Below are 24245 nucleotides of genomic sequence, written 5' to 3' on the forward strand. Positions count from 1 at the left end.
ATAAGAGATTTCCAAGGCAATAATACAGACTTGTGGGGACTAATTCTTCCCCCACTTTCACCAGTTTGACATTTATGTTACCCCCATGTATTTCAGTGGAGTTACTCCAGATCTACACTAGTGCAAGCGAGGTGCAGGAGCAAAACTCTTAAGCTAAGCATTCAAATATTCTGGTACTTATCTGTATGGAACCTCCAAACTTTATGAAGATCACCCATGACTAACTCGGAGTGGTTTTGCCACACTTCTTAAATGAATATGACATTGCTTACATCCAAATTTGTACTATTTCCCTAATTTCACTATTTATGCAGACTTAGGGCCAAGTTTTTAATGGCCTCATTTTTTTTATGCACAACTTGTGTGTGCAAATAATTGCAGTCACAACCAGAGTAATTTAAACATTTTACTGCTGCACTGCACACAATTAGATCTCTACAGCAGGCCCTTACTGTAAATTACTCTATATGCTAACTCCAGATACCATATTTTCCCTTCCAACTGTACCTTAGAAATACAGATCTTTTGACGTAACCCATCTCTGATCCGTAAGTTCAGCAACTTTCCCTCTACAGTTGTAATTCTCAGAATGTCTAAGGTCATCATGTTTAGTATGATTGTTTGTTTGTTTTGTTTTTAGGTCTCCAGCCATACACTAACTACAGCTTCACACTTACAGCATGCACATCTGCTGGATGTAGCTCTAGCCAGCCATTTGCAGGTCGAACCTTGCAAGCTGCTCCTCAGGGTAAGGAAAAGGCATTCCCATAATATTAGAGGGAATCATTGGGGGTAAAATCTTCTGTAAATGGGCAAAACTCCATTGACATTGATGGCGCTCCCAAGCAGTAATTTACAATAGGTAATTTGGCTCTACAGTGCAATAATTGTATTATAACCCCATCTGTATGCTGAACCACAATGTTTCGGGTTCTCTGTTTTTTTTTTTTGTGAGAACAACTTTCTGACGTCATCTTGAAGTAAATGATTTCCAGAGACAATTGTAATGGGCACATTTTTGTAAAACAAAAATAAATATTTGCTGACACATCAGGCAAAGTTAGTCCTGTGATTATCAACTTTTAAGTCTGATTCTCCATTGATCTGCATCCTGTATATTTATTTATGTCGGTGCTAAGAGAGGGCAGAATATGTGTAAAACTAACTTTCTGATCTGGAAGTGGTCTATACTCGTTTTGCACTGGTGTAAATGGCTGCACAAGGGAAATAGAGAATCAGGACCTTTTATATTTAATTTTATGATATGCCTGAAACAATGGTATGCTGATGTTAACAGGAGTATGGTCGAAGCCTCGTCATATCATAGTCAGCTCAACACGAGTGGAATTCTATTGGGGTGAACCAGAAAAACCCAATGGACTTGTTTCTCAGTATCGATTGCTTCGTAATGGAGAAGAGATTTTCCAGGGTGGCAGCAGAGCTCTGAATTTCACTGATGATGGCCTGCAGCCCAACAGTAGGTAAGGCCTAATAAAGAACTTTGGTAAGCTTCAAAGAGTGCTTAAGAATTTGATTTTGCAGGAGAAGAGTAAAATGTTCAAAGGTGTTTAAGATGAACCTGAATCCAATTTTCAATGTGCATAACCTGCTGAAGTGTTTTTGAAAATCTTGCTAAGCACCTGTCTACACCTTGAGGTGCCTAAATACTTTGGAAATCTGGCCCTGAGGGCCTAAGTCTCTTTTGAAAATGGGATGTGGGGCTCCTAAGTCACTTGGGCACACCTGAAAATGTTATGCATAAACTGCTAGGATGATTTAAAAAGAGAAGAATCTCTGATTCTGTTCCTTAATCACTGAAAAATTGAGGACCTCCTTAAAGAGGCTTCAGATGAAGACAAGCCTTGTACCAAATTGATTCATAGACTTGAAGGGCAGAAGGGACCATCATGATCATCTAGTCCCATCGGTAGTGCTGCCCAGCTAAGGCAGGCTGCTAGTGCCTATCTTTTCCGACGCCACGCCGCACCCCGGAAATGGCCAGCAGCGGGTCCGGCTTCTAGGCAGGTGGGCCACAGGGCTCCGCGTGCTGCCCCTGCCCCGAGCACCGTCTCTGCACTCCCATTGGCCAGCAACCAGCCAATGGGAAATGGGGGGTGTTGCCTGTGGGTGAGAGTTGTGCAGAGCCACTTGCGAGCCTCCACCTAGGAGCCACACCTGCTGCTGGCTGCTTCCTGGGTGCAGTGCGGTGCATGGTGCATGCTGGCTGTGCTGCTGACTGGGAGCCACTGGAAGTAAGTCCACGCCCCAATCCCCAGCCCTGAGCCCCCCCAAACCTGGAACCCCTTCCTGCACCCCAAATCCCTCATTCATGGCCCCAGCCCAGAGCCTGCACCCCAACCACCTGACCCAGCCCTCAGCCCCCCCACCCCCAAACCCGGAGCCCCTTCTGAACCACAAACTCCTCATCCCCAGCCCCAAGCCCTGATCCCCTCTTGCACCCTAACCCCCGACTCAGCCCGGAGCCCCTCCTGACCCCCCCTTGCAACCCAGCTCTGAGACCCCCCCAGACCCAGAGCCCCTCCTGCACCCCAAACACCTCATCCCCAGCCCCAAGCCCTGACCCCCTCCTGCACCTCAACCCCCCGCCCCAGCCCTGAACCCCCCAACCTCTCATCTCGACCCCCAGTCCAGATCCCTGACCCCCTTCCCGCACCCCTGCCCCAGCTCAGAGCCCCCTCCCACACCCCAAACCCCTCATTCCTGGCCCCATCCCGCAGCCCTTACCCCCGCACCTTAACCCTCTGCCCCAGCCCTGAGCACCTCCGACACCCCAAACCCCTCATCCCCAGCTCTCTTGGGTCACAGGCATCAACACTTTTCTTCACCTGGGTTCCCAGAAAAAAAGTTTGAAAACCACTGATCTAGTCTGACCACCTGCCCATTGCAGGCTACAGAACCTCACCCACCCAGTTCTGGAATAGATCCCTAACCTCTGGCTGAATTACTGAAGTCCTCAAATCATGGTTTAAAGATTTCAAATTACAGAGAATTCACCATTTACACCAGTTTAAACCTGCAAGTGACCCATGCCCTACGCTACGGAGGAAGGTGAACAACCCTCAGGGTCTCTGCCAATCTGACGGGTGTGGGGGGAGGGAGGATTCCTTCCTGACCCCAAATATGGAAAACAGACCTTGAGCATGGAGGCAGGACCCACCAGGCAGATACCTGGGAAAGAATTCTCTGGAGTAACTCAGAGCCCTCCGAATCCTAGTGTCCCATCTCCAGCAGTTGGGGATTTTTGCTACTGGCAGTCACCAATGGGCCACATGCCATTGTAGGTATTCTCTACCTCGGCACCTTTCTCTGAGCTTTAATTGTTCTGGCTCATAGTTCCACTTGTCTTCTATTGGCTTGGCTCAGAGCGGTTGAAATTCTTTACATAGCAGACTATGCACTGGCTGGTGGATAATGCATGTTGAACATACCAGTTTGAAGTTGAAAATCCCTAATAACAGCATCTCCTAATATTTTTGGAGGCCATTCTAAAATTGTTTTAATGTGTCACATGGTCTAAGTGTTTCTTTCTTAAGATGCTATGAAATGTAATATAAAAAGTATTAGTTTGATTAGCAAGAGATGTGTGACTTTTCTTATCTGAAAAAGGAGAAAGTGAAAATCTGTATTTTGAAGCAATATATATTACATGCTTTGTGGTCTGTGCTTCCTAAACTGGTGCAAAAGGGAAATAATTCCAGTACAAACATCCCTACAGCATTTAACCACCGTTTCTGTTACTCCTGTTTTTCTGTTTGTGCAGATATGTTTACCAGCTGGAGGCCAGCACTGGGGGTGGCAGCAGTACTAGTGACAAATACATTCTACAAACACCAGTAGAAACACCAGAGGAAATCCATGTTCCATATAATGTCACAGTAATGGATGCATATTCCATATTTGTGGCTTGGGACACTCCAGGTAAAAACATACTTCTGTATAGTTCCTTCTGGCAAATTAAAGAATTCCTTGTGGCAAATTAATGGGCATTGAAAAATAATACATTGGGCAAGTCTGCTGTTTCATTCTGGTTTCTCGTTCATGTCTGGTGTCAAAAAATGCATCTGTGAATTGGGTAGCTGGTATCCCATGCTGATGGATTCTTATAGAGATTTAATATAATACTAATATTGACTCATGTGCCTGACTGCGTTGTTGTGAGGATTGATTGTCTGTACATTGGCTTGAACATGTAAACTACTATGTAAGTATTAAGTATTATTGAAAGAAACAATTCAAATAACTGCATGTCAGAGAAAACTGAATGTAATTTTCCTTCTTTCATCTTTGCTGAAACTGGGTTATTGACAGGGAAGATGCTTGTTGATGATATAAGTTCCTTTATTCCTGGAGCCTTAAAATGCCACTTAGCCTGCAGGATGAACAACACTGAGTTCCGGTAACAAAGACACTCCTTTCCTGTATTTTAATTTTAAGATTCATGAATTATACATGAAATGGCTTTTCAGTTGTCTCTCTTTCCCAACTTGGTCTTGATGCTCCTGATTTTTAAATGTTAGCAACTAGTCATAGGTTTGGCTTGCTATCATCATTGTCATATCATCAACATCATCAAGAAGATAGTATGGTGAAGTCAGCCATATCCTGAATTAGAGAAATCTGGATGGTTTATGGGATTGGTAATGGGATATCGTAGAAACATAGAATATCAGGGTTGGAAGGGACCTCAGGAGGTCATCTAGTCCAATCCCCTGCTCAAAGCAGGACCAATCCCCAACTAAATCATCCCAGCCACAGCTTTGTGAAGCCTTAAAAACCTCAAAAGAAGGAGATTCCACCACCTCCCTAGGTAACGCATTCCAGTGCTTCACCACCCTGCTAGTGAAAAAGTTTTTCCTAATGTCCAACCTAAACCTCCCCCACTGCAACTTGAGACCATTATTCCTTGTTCTGTCATCTGCTACCACTGAGAACAGTCTAGATCCATCCTCTTTGGAACCCCCTTTCAGGTAGTTGAAAGCAACTATCAAATCCCCTCTCATTCTTCTCTTCTGCAGACTAAACAATCCCAGTTCTCTCAGCCTCTCTGCATAAGTCATGCGTTTCAGTCCCCTAATCATTTTTGTTGCCCTCCGCTGGACGCTTTCCAATTTTTCCACATCCTTCTTGTAGTGTGGGGCCCAAAACTGGACACAGTACTCCAGATGAGGCCTCACCAATGTTGAATAGAGGGGAGCGATCATGTCCCTCGATCTTCTGGCAATGCCCCTACTTATACAGCCCAAAATGCCATTAGCCTTCTTGGCAACAAGGGCACACTGTTGACTCATATCCAGATTCTCGTCCACTGTAACCCCTAGGTCCTTTTCTGCAGAACTGCTGCCTAGCCATTCGGTTGCTGGTCTGTAGCAGTGCCTGGGATTCTTCCGTCCTAAGTGCAGCACTCTGCACTTGTCTTTGTTGAACCTCATTAGATTTCTTTTGGCCCAATTCTCTAATTTGTCTAGGTCCCTCTGTATCCTACCCCTGCCCTCCAGCATATTTACCACTCCTCCCAGTTTAATGTCATCTGCAAACTTGCTGAGGGTGCAGTCCATGCTATTCTCCAGATCATTAATGAAGATATTGAACAAAACCAGCCCCAGGACTGACCCTTGGGGCACTCTGCTTGATACCAGCTGCCCACTAGACATGGAGCCATAGAGCAGCTGTACTCAGTTGTTACCAGCCAAGGCAAATGGAGTAAGAGTGAGCCATGAAATAACTATGTTGTGGTATCCTGAGACTGCATTGCAATTTGAGATGACCCTGATTTGCAATATTGAAAACTATATTTCAAACACCTCATCGTCCAGGGGACTTCAGAGTCAGTGTTGTGGTTCATGCCCATCTTTAGTTGCAATATTTGCATTTTAATGTTTCATCATCGGTAATTAACATCACCTCCTGCTTTACTCCCACTCTGTGTCATGGAGACAGGAGGACCACAATCCATGGAATGATACTGATTTATATGACGTCCTCACTCCAAGTGGCTCTGTCCACTATTTCTGGAGAGAAGGCATAAGGTTCCAGGCCTTATGGAGATGGCTGGGATCAGTGGAAGGATTTCTTGGCCTGGTGTGCAGATGTGTAAAGCAGGAGTTAGGTGTTAACAGCCCCTTTAATCTCACATAACCATGGGCCAGGTTTTGGTCCACTTATAGTTTAGCCTACTTATTAGATCAACAAAATCTGAACAAATCCGTTGCAGAGTGGGTGAGTAGCAGTTAGGATTTAGCTAAATGTTTGTCACCCCATCAAGAATAAGTGTTGTATTGAGTCAGTACAGATCATGGCTTCACTGGCATGCTACATTTCCCTGGCATGATAAAAATTAGATGATACAATTATTGTGGAATAAATGTTAACATCATGGATAGAAACAGAAATACAGAGAGAGAGATCCATAGTTCCATCTAGTATAGTTAATCTCCAGCAGGAACTTCTACTTTTATTTGTATATATCCATAGAAGTTATTGATAGGCATATGTCCATCATATATTTAAATTTGTTAACAGCACAGTAGGTATAACTGAACTTGTAGTTTTTTGTCATTTTAGGTCGCAACCCCTACAGTGGACACCGGATCAGTGTTCGGGGTCATCAGTGTGTCAGCTTGTATGTGTATGATTTTTTTCAGTGTGCTGTCCAGCTCTGTGCAAATAGCTGGTTCAGCAGACCTTGATAGTACTACCCAGTGTTGTTAAGTGTTGAAGGCTGGAATGTCCTTGTCTTGGTAATGCTGTTCAGGCTGCCCAGTGCTTCTGTTCTTGAAGCTTCAGAGTTATTACTGTTAACAGCATATAAGGCAGCCTGCTCATTCAGCAAACCCCGATGTTACTTATAAAAAAAGACCACAGGCACAGCTTGGTAACAGAGGCACTTGCCCAGGTTTATTGCCCCCTAGGTCCCAGTATCAGTGCCCTGGTTCCGTGGTTACAGGTACACTGACACATGAGTGGCTAGGAGCAAGAAGAGGCTCAGTCAGCAGTGAAAATATCTGCTGTTCCCTGGGCCACACAAAAAATTACAGCAAAGAACCCCAACATTTATAGGCTAAAACTAACAATTAGATACACAACTTACACACAACCTTATGTATTTCATAACATTTTTTTTTACCTTCCTTTGTTCCTAATATCTTAAACTAAATTGGAAAGTGTCTGTACTAGCTGAAATACATTTCCGTAAATATCTGGTGCCTAGTACTATAGCAACAACTTTGCCAATTTCATGTACTAAACAGTGAACTTGTAAGGATCTGTTTTAATACATGGCCTGACTTGGGTTCACAGTCTCTGGTTCAGGCCTTAAATCTTGCACCAGGCCATCTCTCCCTACTATGCTTGCCTTTTTAATGAAGCACATTAATGTGTTTTCAAATGTCTAGGTAGTAGTTATTTTTCAGGTGACAATTTTCTTTGATATTGGTCTTTTAAAAACTTGAAATGTTTGTTTACAGCAAGAAGAACAGTGTGAGGTTTTTCAGTGAACTCTTTTTTCGATGTCCCTTCTTCCTAATTATTTAAGACATTTTCACCTTGCAGACTAGCCACTGGCTACGAGAAAGTCAGAGGGCACTGACAGTAGCCTCACCTAGAAAAACCATTTTGCATTCAAGTATAGCTTAATAAGTATTGTGGTGATGCTTGATGCTAACTCTGCCCATTTAACCAGTGGCTACTAGGTCTATAATACCCTGAGCTGTCAATCTTTTAATTTGAAGAAGCACAAAATCCCTTATAGAAATGCTAGAATATATGAAAAAGATTAAAATCTTAAATTAAACTTTCCCCCCGACTGCCAGGAAGGATTTAGAACCTAGCAAGAAAGGAGGTGAATTTGACTTGTGTATAATCTACAGCTGATTTTATTGAAAAGTGCCTCATACTCTGCTATAGTTTTGATAGTAGGTATCATTTAAGGTCCTGCATATTCAGTAACATTCAAAATAAGTTTTGAAACACAAGAAAATATTGAAATGGTGAACAAAGACTTGTGGGAGTGGGGTGTTTGTGAAAAAGTTTCTCAACATAGTCTGGATCTTTTCATTTGTCTATTTGAATTCATGTAATTGGCAGTAGGTTAAAAGTCTAAGACTAAGGCTCCAGTAAGTCAGAGGTCAACATAATACATGTCATTATCTTGAGATTAGGGCTTTGTAAAAGGGCAAATGGGTTCCTGAAACCATACACATTGTAGGATTGGGTTTTCATGAATATTTGCTGGACCTGGGTTTAATCTATGCAGACAATTGTAGAGGTCCCCCTATAGGAGTCAGTGTTCTCTGTCAGTCCCACATACCCCTCTTCTTCAGGTCCTGGGGTGCACTCCAGACATATAATTTACTTATGTTGTCTTGATAGGGGCTGAGCGACTGGATCTCTCTCACTTCCCTGCTGAGTCCCAGTCTTCAGGCCTTTAGAGGGAATCTGAGTGGCTTCTCCCACAACATGGTCTTTGGGGTGGGCCATGAGGTAGGGGCCACCGTTTCTTCAGTGAAGGGGTCTTCAGGGGCACAGGATGCACCTGTTCTTCCCACCCCAGCAGGGCAATAGCAGGGAAATGCTCCTGCTGCCAAAACACACACTGCGCACGGAGGCATAGATTCATATAGTACCCCTAAGAGATTAATGGATGTTCCTTCATAATCATGAATTTGGGATTATGGGTCACTATAGGTTGTCCATGTTACAAATGTTTTCTTGAGGGAGAAGGGGAGATCCAGGGTTAAAAATGAGAGGAGGTAGGAGTTCCCCTTAGAGGCACTGATCTTTTGAGATGGCATGATCCTCTGTGAGTAAACCTTATAGGTCCAGATCATGTAGCCCAGGGAAGCTGAGACCTGCAAGCTTAGTCTAACACTACTTGTGACCCTTATTCACTTATTGTGAGGGATAGTCTTTTTCTGTTAGATTTACTTTTTCCATGTATCAATCCTAGGTTTTGCAACATACCCTATCAAAATACTGTTGATTTCCCCTTTTACATCCAGAATTGAGCCTTTATAATAAGGGTTGGCAGTGACTCTCCCACTGAAACAGTCATTTTAATTGACATTGTTTCCAGGAATAAAATGGCTTTTTATTAATCAAGTTTTGATGGAAAGGTAGTTGGCCTTGGTATCTTCCTGTCTATGGATAGCGGAACACTTTGGTATTGGATCCGCTTACCTGCTGTAATAAATTTGGATCAAATATTCGCCCTTGGGATTCATTATGGACATCCTATCAGACAAATTCTCCTTTTTGGGGTTTTAATTGTGATGTTTCAACATCAGTGATGTATCCAAATTCCGTAACTTTAGAGAAATATAACATTTTAAAACTCCTGACCTAGCTAAATGGCAAGCTGGCTGAGCAGTGGTTAAAATGATGGATTCAGAAAAAATGTTTGACACACCTCACTCGCTAAGGAAAATAGGGCTTTATTTTCTGAAATAGGTATCCCATGATTTTTGTGTTACATTGCATCAGTGCACAAACCTCAAAGGTACAGTACATTTCACTGATATCCCACAGAAGGATATGTTACAATTTTTATGGAACAACAGTCAATATCATAGATAGAAACAAAAAGCCTGAATGGGGGAAAAACATAATTTTCCCCAGGCATATCCATAAATGTTATTAATAGGTACGCAAGTATCCATCCTACATTTAAACTCCTTAACACTACCGATAGCTCTCACTGTGGCCTAACCCTGCCAAGTGTCTTCAATTGCTATGAACTTCAGCGAAAGCTGACATCTACCAAAACCCACAGGATCATGTCCTCTGTTGCCAGATTGCCCATTTCATATGTTAATGATCTTCCCCTTTTCTCATATCATAGAACTCTATTTCACTCCATCAGTCTGTGCTTCCAAGTTTTGCATAGCATGTACAGATTGCATGTTGTGTAGAGTGTTCGGATTTCTACCTACATTCTTCCTGGGGCCCCACCTGTTATTTGTGTACCAGACTTAGGTGTTCTGGTAGCCTGGTTTCTTTTTGCCCTCCTAAGCCTGATATTGTCTTAGTTCTTGGGAGTATGATCCTATAGATAGCTCTGGAGATTGTAATTCAAAGGAATTAATTCTCCAGATCAGGTTGTTTTCTAGGATATGCGATATGCACAAAGCTTGTGTTACTGTGGTGGTGTAGGCCAAAATGTTCAAACCTGGGCACTTAAAGTTAGATGCATTAATCCATATTTAAGCTCCTAAATAAGTGGATTGATGTTCAAATGTGCTGAGCACTCAGAGTTGTCATTGCCTTCAGTAGGAGCAGTGATTACAGAGCATCTTTCTCAGGGCACTTAATGTAGGTGCTTACGTATGGATTTAAAATACTTAATGTTAGTTATCCAAGTATACTAGTTCTGGCTGTAATGTGTGGTACCAGTTTGTTGTTCATCATAACAGTTATTTGGCACATTAACCTCTTACTTAGATTTTAATGAAAGACATGACGCTTATTTTTGGAGACTTGTTGGAATACAACTAGAAAACTTCAGTTATTTGGCTTAATGGTGGTTGTATTTCACATTACATTAAGTAGTTTTCAGCAATTGACTTCAAATGGAACTTTGATCACCAGTCTTTAAAACAATATTGTGATTTTCTTTTTCTCTTTTAAACATATTTTGCTGCAAATTCTACCTTATTAGTTACCTAGTTTTGAATTAAACAGGGCTGTCAAACCTAATTTGCTGCTTTTTTCACAGAATTGTCCATTATACATTATCCAAATACAACAGAAAAAAACAAGATTTAGTTTGATTGACTTGTCCCATTGCAAAGTGTGCACCTGCTGTGAAATGAAGTTGCAGAGGAAAAAAGTGGAATAATTTAACTTTTTTATTTGTAAAGATAATCAGGGTTTTTCTGATTACATCTTAACTTCATAAATGTTAAATAACCTATCAGCATCTAGTTGTTGTAAATTATGAAAAGGAGCATTGCTGAGAATATTAACCAACTAAATCTTTGTTCTTTAGTGAACATGAAAATATGTTGTGGCAGGTTGTCATAGTGCTCATGGTAACTTTGGCATCAAATAACAAAACTGCCATTTGCACTTAGGGTAAATTGGTTCACTTATGCTTTTATTGTTCCTTTTATTCTGACACAAATTTATGAACTCTGGAACTAACCAAGTCATGTGGTTTCCCAGCTGATTATAACAAATATGCCCATTTCGTTCAGTCACCAGAGCACCTGGGGTAGACAGTTTCGAACTTGCTGCAGATCTTGTAGGGTATGTCTGAACACACAAAGTTTTTCATTTCACATTTCCATGCATTCTAACTATTCATTTTTTCTCTTTTTCAAAGGGTAAAATGATCTCTTGGTGTTAGCACTCGGTGAATACTGGGAAGAATTTCCATTTAATATTCCTTTGCATTTTTCAGTGCATCTGTTTTGACATATTTGCATTTTTGTGTTCACTTTCTAAGATAATCTTCAGAATGAGTTTACTGGCATGACCATTCACCAACAAAGTAAACTTTAAGAGCATATTGTAAACTATTCATGTAAAGTGAATTTTGAATTTATGATCACGAGCAAATGTACTGTATCTTAAGAGGTTATACTCAGTCAGAGAGCATAAACTTATCATCTGGCTTGTACGTTTCCCAATATGAGATGTATATGTAAATATAATTTATACAGTGATACTGACGTACATGATGCTTTGTGAATATAGAATGGAATAGCTAGTGAAAAAGGACTTATTTCTTATAACTCTAAAAATAATTCACATCTATCGTAGCTATATCCTATAGTATAATGCTGCTTAAAAAATCTTGTAATAATGCAAGTCTAACTATACACATAAAGAGTCAGAATTTTAGACACTAGCCTTCATTTTTTCCAGGCCCAAATAATTGTGAGCACAGTCCTGATCCTGCAGTCTATGTCACTGAGCTGTATAAGGCCTTGATTTTTTGTGGGTGCAGTCAGAAAGGTAGAGGCTAATTCTTCCCACTGCCAGTGTGGAGTTGACACGGACCAAGAGGGGAGACTTTATGTCTCTCTTATACTAGGGCTCATGTGTAGCAAATCAGCTCTAGAGCAGGTAGAGCAACCTGAGACTGCCCTAGCTTGTGGGAATTGCCAGGATTCAGGACTGCCACAGCAGTGCTTCTTGCCATCACTGATGTCCCCTTCCTGCCATCAGGGGTTTCAGCAGAAGCAGTGCAGAACTAGTGAGGCGGGCTCTACGACTGCCAGAGAAGCCTTCCGTGTTGGAGAAACACATTGGAGAAGCTACTTTCCACCAACTTAGAGTCCGCAGTGCAGGGGTGAACCCCCCCACCTCACCCCCACCCGAGATGGTACATTCACACAGCAAAAGGCTGTGTGCAAGGGCTAGCCTACCCAACCTAGTGTGCATCTAGACAGGGTAGGTAACAATAACCATGAAGACAGCACAGTGCAGGCTTCAGATCAGGCTCATGAGCCAAGTATGTAGCCAGGGTCTATACCAGGCTTATTCTACCTGCTCTGAAGTCCACACTGCTCTGTCTTCTCTGCTACGTTACCCATGCTAACAGCATTCAAGCTAGCTCAGGTAGGCTAGCACAGCCTTTGCTCTTTAGACATATCCTTATATATGTAAGGGCCAATATTTCAACCCAGCTTTAATTGGGCCTTTATTTTTGTAAGTGCAAAATAGTAGACACAAATAATTACAGATGCAGCCTTGCATCTGCTGCTGTTTGCACTCACAACTTAGGTCACATGCATATATAGGTCCTTCATTTGTGGGCACAATAAGGAACTTAAATGCTTAAGTGGCCTAAGTTGGAAGTTCCAGTGCCCCAAAGACCTGGTACATTTTGTCAGTTTCTGTGCTGTTTTTTTGTGAAAGTATAAAGTAGTTTCTATGGATTTCTTTCACAAACAAACCTAGGATACTTTATAGGCACAGATAACTGGAGATTTGGGGGAACTTTAGTGCCCCTAAAAATGTTAGGAATTGCCTTAATAAATAAATAAATGCTAAGTTTGGAAAAGAGTGGACTAATTTAGTCATGGTACAAAACTATTCACTAAAGCATTAAACATGGGCATAATGAACAACCTACAAATCTGAAAACAATTCCAAACAATGATCTTTACCCATGGTTTCTTGAAATGAAACATCTATAAGCTATAAATCATACGTTTTGCCCTTTTATGCTTGTAAAGTCATACACTAGTTGAGCCTTGACTTTGATCCAAAACGTTAAAATTATGTTTTAATAGGACACTAGAGTACTGACTACACTCACTCACAGCACTGATTGCCGGTAGCATCAAAATCATTTTTATCAACTTTACACTTTGGAAAACAGCTGTTGTTCAGTTTGGCTGAGCAAACTGGGATATTTCTGAACTGACTTCAGTGACCATTTTGTACATTGAATACTGGATACTATAAAATCAACTACTTTGTAGAAGGTGTACTTATGAAATTCCTTTGCTGTATTTGGATAGCTGGATTGACCTCACCTATTTGCATTTTCTTGGGAACTTTTATCTTCCTTGGAAGCTCAGACATTTTGACTGTCTGCAACTTTAAATTTATTCTGGTGGATTTGCACCCAGAACAAATTACAGCTCTCATCTAATTGGATGGACTGAAGTGAATAAAGTGTCATTTTCATAAGAGATTAGCCTTGTGTTGCTGAAACATCCAACCCATATTTAGGCCTTTTCAACCTAGTTCAATACCAAAGACAAAGTTAAACTTTTCCATTTGAGCTGCTAGGCCACTAAATTCAAGTTCTCATTTCAGGATCTCTCATTGCATCCTCCACAATCTCCCACATTCCACACAGTGCAAAATTGTTCTCAAATACTGAAGCCAGTGCTTCTGCCTGGAGAGTCTACCTGGTAGGACAGAGAACCCAGATACCTGGTGATATACTTAACACTTCAAATATGATGTCCTGAAATATAGCCCCTCATTTGTGTAATATTTGTAAATTAACTTTGCAAGTTTTAAACAACTTCCAGAGTATCTCTTAGGGGATTGTATTATTTTTAATAGCGTCTTGGCATGCCAAATTCCAAGCAAGCACATAATGATGAGTATATGTAGCTTGTGGTTCTTCCTGTTAAAATTGGATTGCTGTCCCTGATACTAGGGACTTGTCTACATGAACACTTAGTTCACAGCATGCTGGGGTGTAAATCTACCCTGCAGCATACTTAGTGTCCATGTGGACCCTGCAGCTGTATCCTAAAAGTTCCCTAGTATGTTTTGATCTACTCCATTTCAAAGTGGGCTAGATACTTAGTGCATGACACACTAGTGAGGAGTGGATTTATACCCCAGCTTGCCATGACCTAAGTGTTCATATAGACAGGCCCCAAGCCTACCGTATTAATGGCACCATCATAACATTGTCTGTGATAGGTATTGATCCCCACTCAGATTAGGTGCAATAATATATTTCTAATTAGATCCCACAGTGTACAGGCAGTTTTATACAATCCAATGAACTCTTCGTGAACATTCATACAATCATCCACGCATTGCTGCATAAAAGCACTTGCTCTTTCTCAGAAAAGTCTGTTGTTGCAGCTACCCTGATTGCATACTGCGTTCCACAAATTTCCCCTCATGATTTTAAGAGTCATGATTTCCATTATTTCACTTTGACTATCTGGATTGTGAATTTGTCTAGCCTCTTTCTCAGCCACTTTGAAATATTAGGATCTCATTTTGCCTGCAAACAAAGCAGTTGGAAACAAAGTCCATTTTGCCTGCGAACAAAGTCAGTCTCTCCACTTAATGGCTTATTTTCAGCTAGATCAATCTAATGGCCTTGCAGTGCAAGTCCTTGTGTAACAAGATAATGTATACTACTTAGTATTCTATTAGGATCTTCCTGTTTTCTTCTTTCTTCTAAGAGTACTGATAACTTAGCATGTCAACGTAATTCTTTGTGGTCTTTTGAAGAATATCAACTGCTTTGTGGTGATATGAAGAAGTTTGCTGCCTCTCAAATTTGTCATCAGCCTTTTTCCAATTAGTGAATCCAGTGTGTGTGAAAGCTTCATCTTTTGTACTGTGCCTAAAAGTTGTTCAACAGTAGAGACAAAGTACATTCTTACCAGCTTCAGAATAATGGAGCCACTGAAGATCATCCAATCAGGATAAGCAGAAGGAATGGTCTCATTTTCCAAAGTTTTACACAGAGAAAGACTTAAGTCATGGTTGATGAGGTGTCTCAGAAATGCTAACAGTCTCAGGCCACTGCCATTTTACTTCCTGTTACAAGTAACGGTGGAGACAGCCCAGTACTGCAACCTGCAGAAGTTGATTTGCTTTTTATTGAAAGTGTAGTTTCCTTCTTTTTAATCAGCCATGTTTTTTAAATTATTTCATTTTAGCACCTTGAACATAGACACTTTGTTTTTGTACTTCACTCAGTCAGTAATCACTTGGTAAGAATGGCATAGGACTGCAAAATTTAAAAACACACACAATACTCTCTGGCAAACTAAAACATTTAGATGGCCTCTTGGTTTTATATAGTCACTGTGTTTTAACAGTGATACTCAGACTTCAGGGTTCAGCAGCCAAATTAAAAAGCAACAGTGCACAAAAGAGCCACAGTGGTATGAATTCATTGTTTCATTTACTATATTCTCATTTAAACACTATGAGGGAAAATATGTAGTGTTTTGATTTATGTATATACACCAATCAGAAGGCTTTTACTATGTTATTAACCAATTGTAGTTGATAAAATACTAATGCTTGGTCAGTCATTTTTGCTGTGAGAATAATAATATATCATTCATATAATAATTCTCGCATCAGATTTTATTTTTGTTTATATTTAAATAATTTTGGTTTCTAAAGCAAAGTCCCAACAGGGGCTTTTACACGAAGTTGCAGATAATCAATGCATCTTAGGATTTGACCCACGCTGTTATTAAACAACAATTATCCTGTGTACTATTCTCCATCCTGTAACAGAGATATTCAACACCAATATGCCTTGGGAATATAATGTCTTACTAAATGCCGGCAGTACCTCACCACTGATAAGACCGGTAGGTCGGCCTCATTTTGTCCTTGTGGATGGCCTGGATCCATACACACAGTATGAGATAAGGATACAAGCTTGCCAGAATGGTAAGATGGCTTCGGATGTTTCACTTGCATGATCGACAGAGAGAGCAGATTTGCAAAATAGATCCAGTTCAACAAAATAGATATCTTATTTCTAAATTGAAGTGAAATGTTTACCCAGTAAAAATAAGGCCTAGCGCTGTGGAGCATTATACCTTTCCCTATATTATATCATGAATATTTTAAGTGGAGATTAAGATGTCTGTATTTCTGGGAATATATCCTGTTTTATCAAATGCTTTATGAGAATAGCTTAAGTGTTTTTGAACTATCTTGCTCCCCATAGGAGAAAATCCTTGCTCAAGTGGTGTCAGTTGCACCAGTATTTGGCTTATAAGGAGTAATAAACAACAACAACAACAAAAAGATAGCTGGAAAGCCCAGATATTATATAGAAAACATTAACTTTCTACTTCCTTATTTAAAGTTATTGGGAATGTTCACAATCTGATCTGAGAAAGAAAATCTTGTCATGTGACAGACAGGGCATGGTTCTCTTCTCCCTTATGGTGGTGTAAACCAGAAGTAACTCTGTTGAACTCAATGGAGTTACACTGGTTTAAATTAGTACTTAATTATGAGTAAGCACTCATTGGAGGCACCAGTTTGTTTCCTACACACAAACTTGCTCTTACTTCATTGTTACTTTAAGTAACTGACGTCAGGCATGCTAGATCCTGAAACTCAGCCTTAAAGAAAACTGTGAAAGAAATATGGAAGATTTGGTATTGCCTTCAGTGGAAGCAGAGTCAGGCCAACACTAAACACTTTTAAAATTGCAATCCAAAGTCTTCAAGCTTCTTCCATTGCTATTTTTGTTATTGTGTCCATTATCATGGGACTTTGTTACACATTCTAAAGGCAATCTCAGATAACTGGATCTGGGCAGCTTGGCAGCTATGATGTGACAAAGACAGTGTTTAAAAATACATATTAAACACTTTAAAATGGAAAATGAATAATTAATTGGTTCACTTTCCACACATTGAATGCTCGTATTACTACTATCTTTATTTCACATCATGACACAGGCCTATTCTTTATGGCTAAAATATCTAAATTAGAAACCTCTGCTTTTATCCGCAGAAAACAGCAACTATATATTCAGATTAATGAACAACTTTTGTTCCTTACATTTCCATGCGTTAGACCATTAAAAGAGCCCTTTTTTTGTTGCTGTGGAAAACTTTGACCTTTTAAGTTAATTTCTGATTTTCTTCCCAGGTGGCTGTGGAGTAGGCAGTCGGACATACGCAAGGACTTCTGAAGCACCCCCTAAGGAACTGAATCAACCTATAGTTAGGGCAACTGGATCTGGAGTAATAGAAGTAAAATGGTTACCACCTAGGAAACCAAATGGAATCATAATTAACTACTTTATTCACAGGTAGACATTTTTATACCTCTATATCATCCCCTTGCATTTAGTCTTAATAAAGCATTTACTTAAATAGTCCAAGTAATACTGGTGCGTGAACATAGCGTTTAAAAACGTACAGCATGCTGTTTGAGCCATGAAGCGAAGTGTCGCCTTGTTTCTGGCTTTTTGAGTATTAAGTTAGGAGGACATTTGTCAATGGATTGACAAGTTGCTGACAGTACCTTCAACACAGTTTGTAATCTTGCTCCATGTTGGAGCTACCATAAATGACATGCAGTATGTAGACCCACATTTTATAAAAATAGACAGAGGCAAAATTTGAATAAACTGATGAAAGGAATGAATGGAGCCATATGCTTGTAAACTTGGTGCAAAATGCCTTCTAACCACAATTAGGTAGAAGATGGCAGTTGGAAAGGAGCCAGTTTTGACTTGTGTAGGAGGTAGAGTGCATCTGAACCAAACTAATGATGATGTAGTTGAGTTACTAAGTCAAAACTGAAGCCAGAAATTGGAGACAGGTAGTCGAGGACACGGAAAGTACTCAAACATACATTAATGTATACTGTATGGCTGCTTAAATGCTGACCTCGGAATCGGTGCGATGTTCGTTATACTGTTAGGCATAGGGTCATACTGGGCAGGACTGGTGGTGGGTGGGCCCTCTGTTTAAGCATTTAAACTGAATCAGGGTGTTTTGGAAATCACATCTATTATTTGCCAGAAATAATTACATTGGGGTAGTATTACAGTGCTCTTCTAGTTAAGTTACACTGATGTATGTCTCCTAGTGTTAACCTACGCCTCCCTGTCAAACCGCTGCTCCACAGTCCACTGGCTCCCATAAGACTGACTGGCATGTCCTCGTTGTGCTCTGGATCTCTTGAACCCAGCGTACAGCCTTTTCTACCTAGTTAACTGTCTCTTGGAAATTTGGCTCTGCAGGAGTCTGTCCTCACAGCTTTGTGGAAGCCAACTGGTGAGATCCTTATTAATGTAATGTGGGGTTTTGGGGACTCAGAGCACAACCTCTGCACTAGAGCCTGCCAGCTCTGAGTAAACCAGCTGGCATGCTTATGCATCAGGGAAGCTTGCACAGGAGGCTTTGAAGTCTGAGCTCCAGATTCTCTCATCTCAGAACTTCCTGTCTCAAAGCCTGCGGAGCTGGCTCCCCAAGTTTTCTGAAGCCAGGATTTTTCAAAAGCTTCAGGTGTCCCCCAGGTCCTTTGGATATTGGGAGGTTGCATTGTAATGCAGTTGTATGTATGGCGACGGCATTTCCAAAAGCGAGCAAGCCAAATTCCTCTTAGCAGATGTTTGAATGTGTAAGAATAATTAATGTAAATTCACATTTGCCTTAAATATATTAGCACTGAGTCTCTAAAAATGCCTGATCTCTTTAAATACCTTTTTCATCTGCTCACTGTTAATTGTATGAGAAAAATACATCAAGTCTCTACTCCTTATCAAAGGAAACAAAGTATCTGTTTTAGCCCAAGACATGGCTTCACTCTCTTGGTTTTGTAAATAAAGCTGATGATTACGGTTTCTATTCCATGGCAGCCATAGAAAGGGAAAACAGGAAATATAATGCAGAAAGCCCTGCTTCAATGAAAAATACTGTAAATTGAATTTGACAGCATTTGATGGCATTTGATTATTCTAGTCACAGCCAAACAATGATATAAAGAGTAATATGAAACAGAATGTGTTACTGCCTAGCAGACTCAAAAGCAATAAACCTTCCTCCAATGTGACACAATCACTTCACAATCATAATTGTAGCCTGTTTGATACCTCTGAGTACAGCAGAAGGGCACTGACTGACATAGATACATTTTGTTTTTTATTTAAAGTGAAATGAAAATGGCGCACTGGGGCTCCAGATACAATCGTTATATTCACCTACATAGGCATGAATCACTTGGCAGTTATTTCAGCTGAAGTTTAAATGTGCTTAGACAACAACAATATCAAATCTTTCTCAGATAGCTGCAAAAAAAAATTAGAAATTTGTAAGGACAGAAATGGGATGTAAGCATATAGTTCTTTGTCATTCTGTAGCCACACGTAGGCTTATATTGTTATAGCAACAAGACTGCAGTATTTCTGGGGGACATTATGGCATGTAATTTCTTCTTCATCATTTGCCTCTTCCTTGCTGTATCTCCACCAAAACAAATTCATTTAACTCAAAACATTGAATGTTTGGTAAACCATCATGTGGAGATGTTTCCATTAAAATTGCAGGAGTTTTACTTGCCTGTAGAATTATAAAAGTGCTTACAAAATAATTGTAATTCTGCCAAAAACATTTGGGGTGGGAGAGTGTAATTGGTTGTATTTTACCTCTGACTGGTGAGACAGCTGTAAACATCTCATAGAATAGAGGCAGTCACATTTTTTTCAACAAGGACCACAACTTAACAGAGATTGTCTCGTGAACCATGTCCCCTTTCATTCACAATCCTGCAATCCACCACCCCTTGCATTCACCATTTTATAACATCTCTGTGACAACCACAGCAGTTGCTAGCCTGGAAAGGGAATATTAGGGAAGTAGTTTAATGTATTTCTAGGTGTCTTTTAATGAGATGTAGTAACTGGAAACAAGGCGAGCCGGCATCATATGACCACCAGTCACCAAGTGCTCTCTGGTCCTCAGTTTGAGAACTGATCATATAGAAAAAAATTACCTATAAAATTAGAAATATGTGGGGTCCAATTCAGATCTGGATTAAGCTGGTGCAACTTCAGTGGAAGTATCTCAGCTAAATTCAGCAGGGAGTATTGTTTAGAAAATAAATATAAGTGGGATAATAGTGTAACTTACACAGGCCTGATATTCAGTGGGTGTGCAAAATGAGGCTGGGGGAGAGGGAAAGGGGTTTAACAAAAAATTAACAGGATTAATTAAGATACACCCAATGTTATGGGCTGTTGATCCTTATTCTTCCCTTTGGAATGTCAGTTATGCTTATTTTTCACACTCACTGAGTGCCCATTTAGTGTTAGTTACACCACTTTACTACTCTCCTGTTTTGTTTACACTTGATGTGCAGCTTACCAGACACTTAGATGTTACTGTGATATAAAGACCTATATCAATGGCTATATTGACCTATGTGAGTGCTGCATTTGGCTCATGATGATTATCATTTTTATCTGTAATTAATATAAACCATGATCTAAGTTACCATTTTAATGTGTGCCCAACTCATATCCTTTTTTGGGTGTATTTTTCCTATGTCAAAGTCCATATTTTTTAAAAAAAGAGCCATAATATAAATTTCTGGAGGTGTGTCATGATACCTTTTTATATATATATTATATATATATCAATCATATATTTATAATATATATGTATTATAACTAGGGCTACTCTGTTGCTCTGCATGGAAGATGGTATTAGGGTGCATTGTGAAGCACATCGTCCCTGCAAAAACTTATGGGGGCATTTTGCCTCAGGCTTGTACAATGCTTCCAGAAGTAGCTGCTCACCACCTGGGCCTAGCGACAACATGCAGCACTAGTCCATGTTCTTTTTTGACTTTTTGAGGACTGGGGTCAGGATGGGACATGGCTCTGAAGGCGTATTCTGAGCATGGCCCCAGAGGCAGAGCTGGTGCATCCAAAAGTACAAGGATTCACTATCTCTCTCTCTCCCTCCCCTGCCCCGTAAGGGAGGAGAAGAGCAGGTGCTGTAGTCACTCACCGTTGCAGCCTTGTGGTTGTAGTAGTAGGTGTTTAGTCATCTGGCATGGAGGATGGTGTCCTCTCCTCCCGACCCCTGCTAGAGCTTGGTGTGGGGCCAGGGAGGATTTGCCCCATGCTTAATTTGTAATAAAAGAGGTGCTGAGGGTCAAGCAAAGCGATCCCAGGGCTCAAGCAATGATTTACTTTCATAACTGAGGCAGCAAGCTCAGAGGTGCCGGGGCTATGATCTGCCAAGCCTATAGGTGCCAGAGCTCAGGCCTGGCAAGCCCTGGAACAAATTAAGCACTGGACTTGCCTTTTATAAAATAACTCTATCTGAACATCTTTAAATTGAGTATAGGCAGCAAATCAGAGTGTGCAGATTGAGACAGCTTCCAGCTCCTGGAAATGTTATTCTCCTATGCAGCTCACTGTACAGAAGAAACACTTCCAGTTAAATGAGCAGTTGAATCTTAAATCTTAAGTCGATTGAAACGATTACAAACTGTTCAACCACTTCTGTTCAAAGTTTATTCATACATGAAGATATTCTGGGTTTTAGCACCACAGATGGAACCATTTACCTAACCATAAGTTTCATTCATTAAATATTCAGTAGTAATAAGATCTAAATACTTAACCAGACTACAATGTTCAGCTTTGCTTGCGGCTGAGCTTACGGTTGGTGGCATATTTGATCTTTCACTGTGGAGTAGCTGTTTCTCACAAAATTTCTAAAATGGTACTAAACATAAATTTGTGAATTCTAGCAAGTGCTTTAACGGTTAATTAAACTGTTGTGCTAAGCAAGCCCAGATACCAGGTATTAAAGATAACTTTATTACACTTAAAATGACACCACTTTTTTACTTCTCTTTAGGAATATTTTAAGTACATTGGGAGGAGAGCACAGTTACAATTATAAATAACAATATATTATTTGTGATGGTATAGGCGTGCATGACACTGTGCAGATAGTGTTGTTGCAGTCATGTTGGTCCGAGGATATTAGAGAGATAAGGTGGGTGAGGTAATATCTTTTATTGGACCAACTTCTGATGATGAGAGAGACAAGCTTTTGAGCTTACTCAGAGCTCGTCTGCAGAGAAACTAACTCAGAGTGTCACAGCTAAATATAAGGTGGAGCAGATTGTTTAGCATAAGTAGCAAATGCATGTTTCAAGGGACTCAAGGTGAAGTGGCCCGTTAACACCCCTCCAGTCATAAGGAGGAAAGAGAGGGGGAAGCAGCTGGAGTTGGGGTTGTTAGTGGGTTACGGATGTTGTAATAAGCCATAAATCCAGTGTCTCTATTCAGTCCATGATTATCAGTGTCTAGCAGAGTTATGAATTTAAGCTCCCAGGCTCAACTTTTGCAAGTGTTGCACAGGTTTCCTTTGAGGATGAGCACAGACATGGAGTGCTTTGTGAAAAGTGCTCACCCATAGGTGATACGGTGTTTTTGTCTTTTATCATTTTCCTGTGTGAGTTCATTCAACAGCGTAGTGATTGTCTGGTTTCACCCACATAGTTGTTCACCCACATAAATGGGGCATTTCATGCACTGGATGAGATTGCGATAGGCCTGTGTAGAACCCGTGGATCTTCAGAGTTGTATTGTGCAGGGCGTTTGATCATTGTAGCAATGGAGATAAGTCTGCAGGTTTTACATCTGTTGGTTTGGAAGGGTCTGGTGCCGCTTTGCGTTGTTGTGTCCTGGTCTGTGGGAACATGCCACTGATGATGAGCTTGAAGAGGTTGGAGGGTTGTTTGAAGGCCAGAAGGGAAAGTTCAGAAAAGGTGGGAATTTATTTCAGGATGGGGTTCCCATCAAGTATCGATTGAAGTTGTTTGATGATACGCTGTATGGATCCCAGTGTGGAGTGGTAGGAAACAACTAGGTGCGTGCGTTCAGAGGGGGGTTTATTTCTGTACTGAAGCAAGTTCTCTAGGGGTATTTGAATGGCCTCTTCCATGATGTAATCTACTTCTCTGGTGGAGTGTTCTTGTTTGGTGAAGGTGGTTTTGAGTGTGTTAAAGTATATATCCTGGACTTTTTCCTCAGAGCATATTCTGTGGTAGCTGAGTTTCTGGCTGTAGATAACAGATTTCTTGGTGTGTTTGGGGTGGTCACTATATCTGTGAAGTGAGATGTGGTGATCCAGAGGTTTTGGATATAGGTGTCTGTTGGGTTCCATTGCTGAAGCTGATTGTGTTATCCAGAAAGATGATGCTCATGTGGGAGAGTTCTAGAGAGAGAGTTTAATGGACACATGGTCTTTGTTGAAGTCAAGATGGAAATCTATGAATCTGTGAGGGAGTTTAGGTCATCTGTCCAGAGGATGAAAATATCATTGATGTATCTCAAGTATATCATTGGTTTTGTGGGGTGGGTTTGCAAATATACATCCACCTTGTCTTCATACAATTATCTGCTACACTTGATTTTTAAAACCTATGGACAAGTTCTTTGTCTTCTGACCTATCTGAGGAATTTCTAAGATACCTATCATGTAGGTACCTAAGCACTGCAAGAAGGAAATACATCTTACCATGTGGAACAGTGTGAGTAAACAACAGGAGAGAGGAGAAAGGTAAAGTATGCATCCATCTTTTGTAAGGGTGCGCTTCACATTGATGAGCACAATAAATGACATCTGAATGATAATTCTGCATGTGTTTTAATTTGATATGGAGGAAAGTATGAAAAATCAAACTCATGGTGCTATGCTGGAGGACACTTGATGACGTATGGTTAGGGGTCAATGTGTAGGTCCACTGATCCACTCTCCTCCACCACATCAAAGGCTCACACTTCTTATTTTAGGGGCAGCAAGAGAGCCTGTCCTTCCTCCCCTTCACCCAACGCCATCACCAAATCTTCAGTATCAACATGTTTTGTGTTTTGCTCACTCCCCCAATCTGGAGGCGTGAGACCAGAAAATCTCTTTGCTTTTCTCTTGCTCCCACCCTTTAAACTTTACAATATCCTGGGGTCACAACACCCCAGAGTTTGCTGGAAATTCTCC

At 40.7% G+C, this 24245-nt stretch overlaps 1 protein-coding gene across 1 annotated transcript in view; it reads left to right on the plus strand.

Annotated features, from left to right (window-relative positions):
* USH2A (usherin) overlaps nt 1–24245 on the plus strand; it is a 580026-nt gene that overhangs the window by 472070 nt on the left and 83711 nt on the right. Inside the window, exons 55-59 of the mRNA XM_048843172.2 lie at nt 641–748; nt 1298–1481; nt 3782–3939; nt 15985–16143; nt 17365–17527. Coding sequence (XP_048699129.2) covers nt 641–748; nt 1298–1481; nt 3782–3939; nt 15985–16143; nt 17365–17527 — 772 coding nt within the window. The remainder of the gene's footprint in view (nt 1–640; nt 749–1297; nt 1482–3781; nt 3940–15984; nt 16144–17364; nt 17528–24245) is intronic.

The sequence above is a fragment of the Caretta caretta genome, chromosome 3 (genome assembly GCF_965140235.1).
Source record: "Caretta caretta isolate rCarCar2 chromosome 3, rCarCar1.hap1, whole genome shotgun sequence".
NCBI classification, from domain to species: Eukaryota; Metazoa; Chordata; order Testudines; family Cheloniidae; genus Caretta; species Caretta caretta.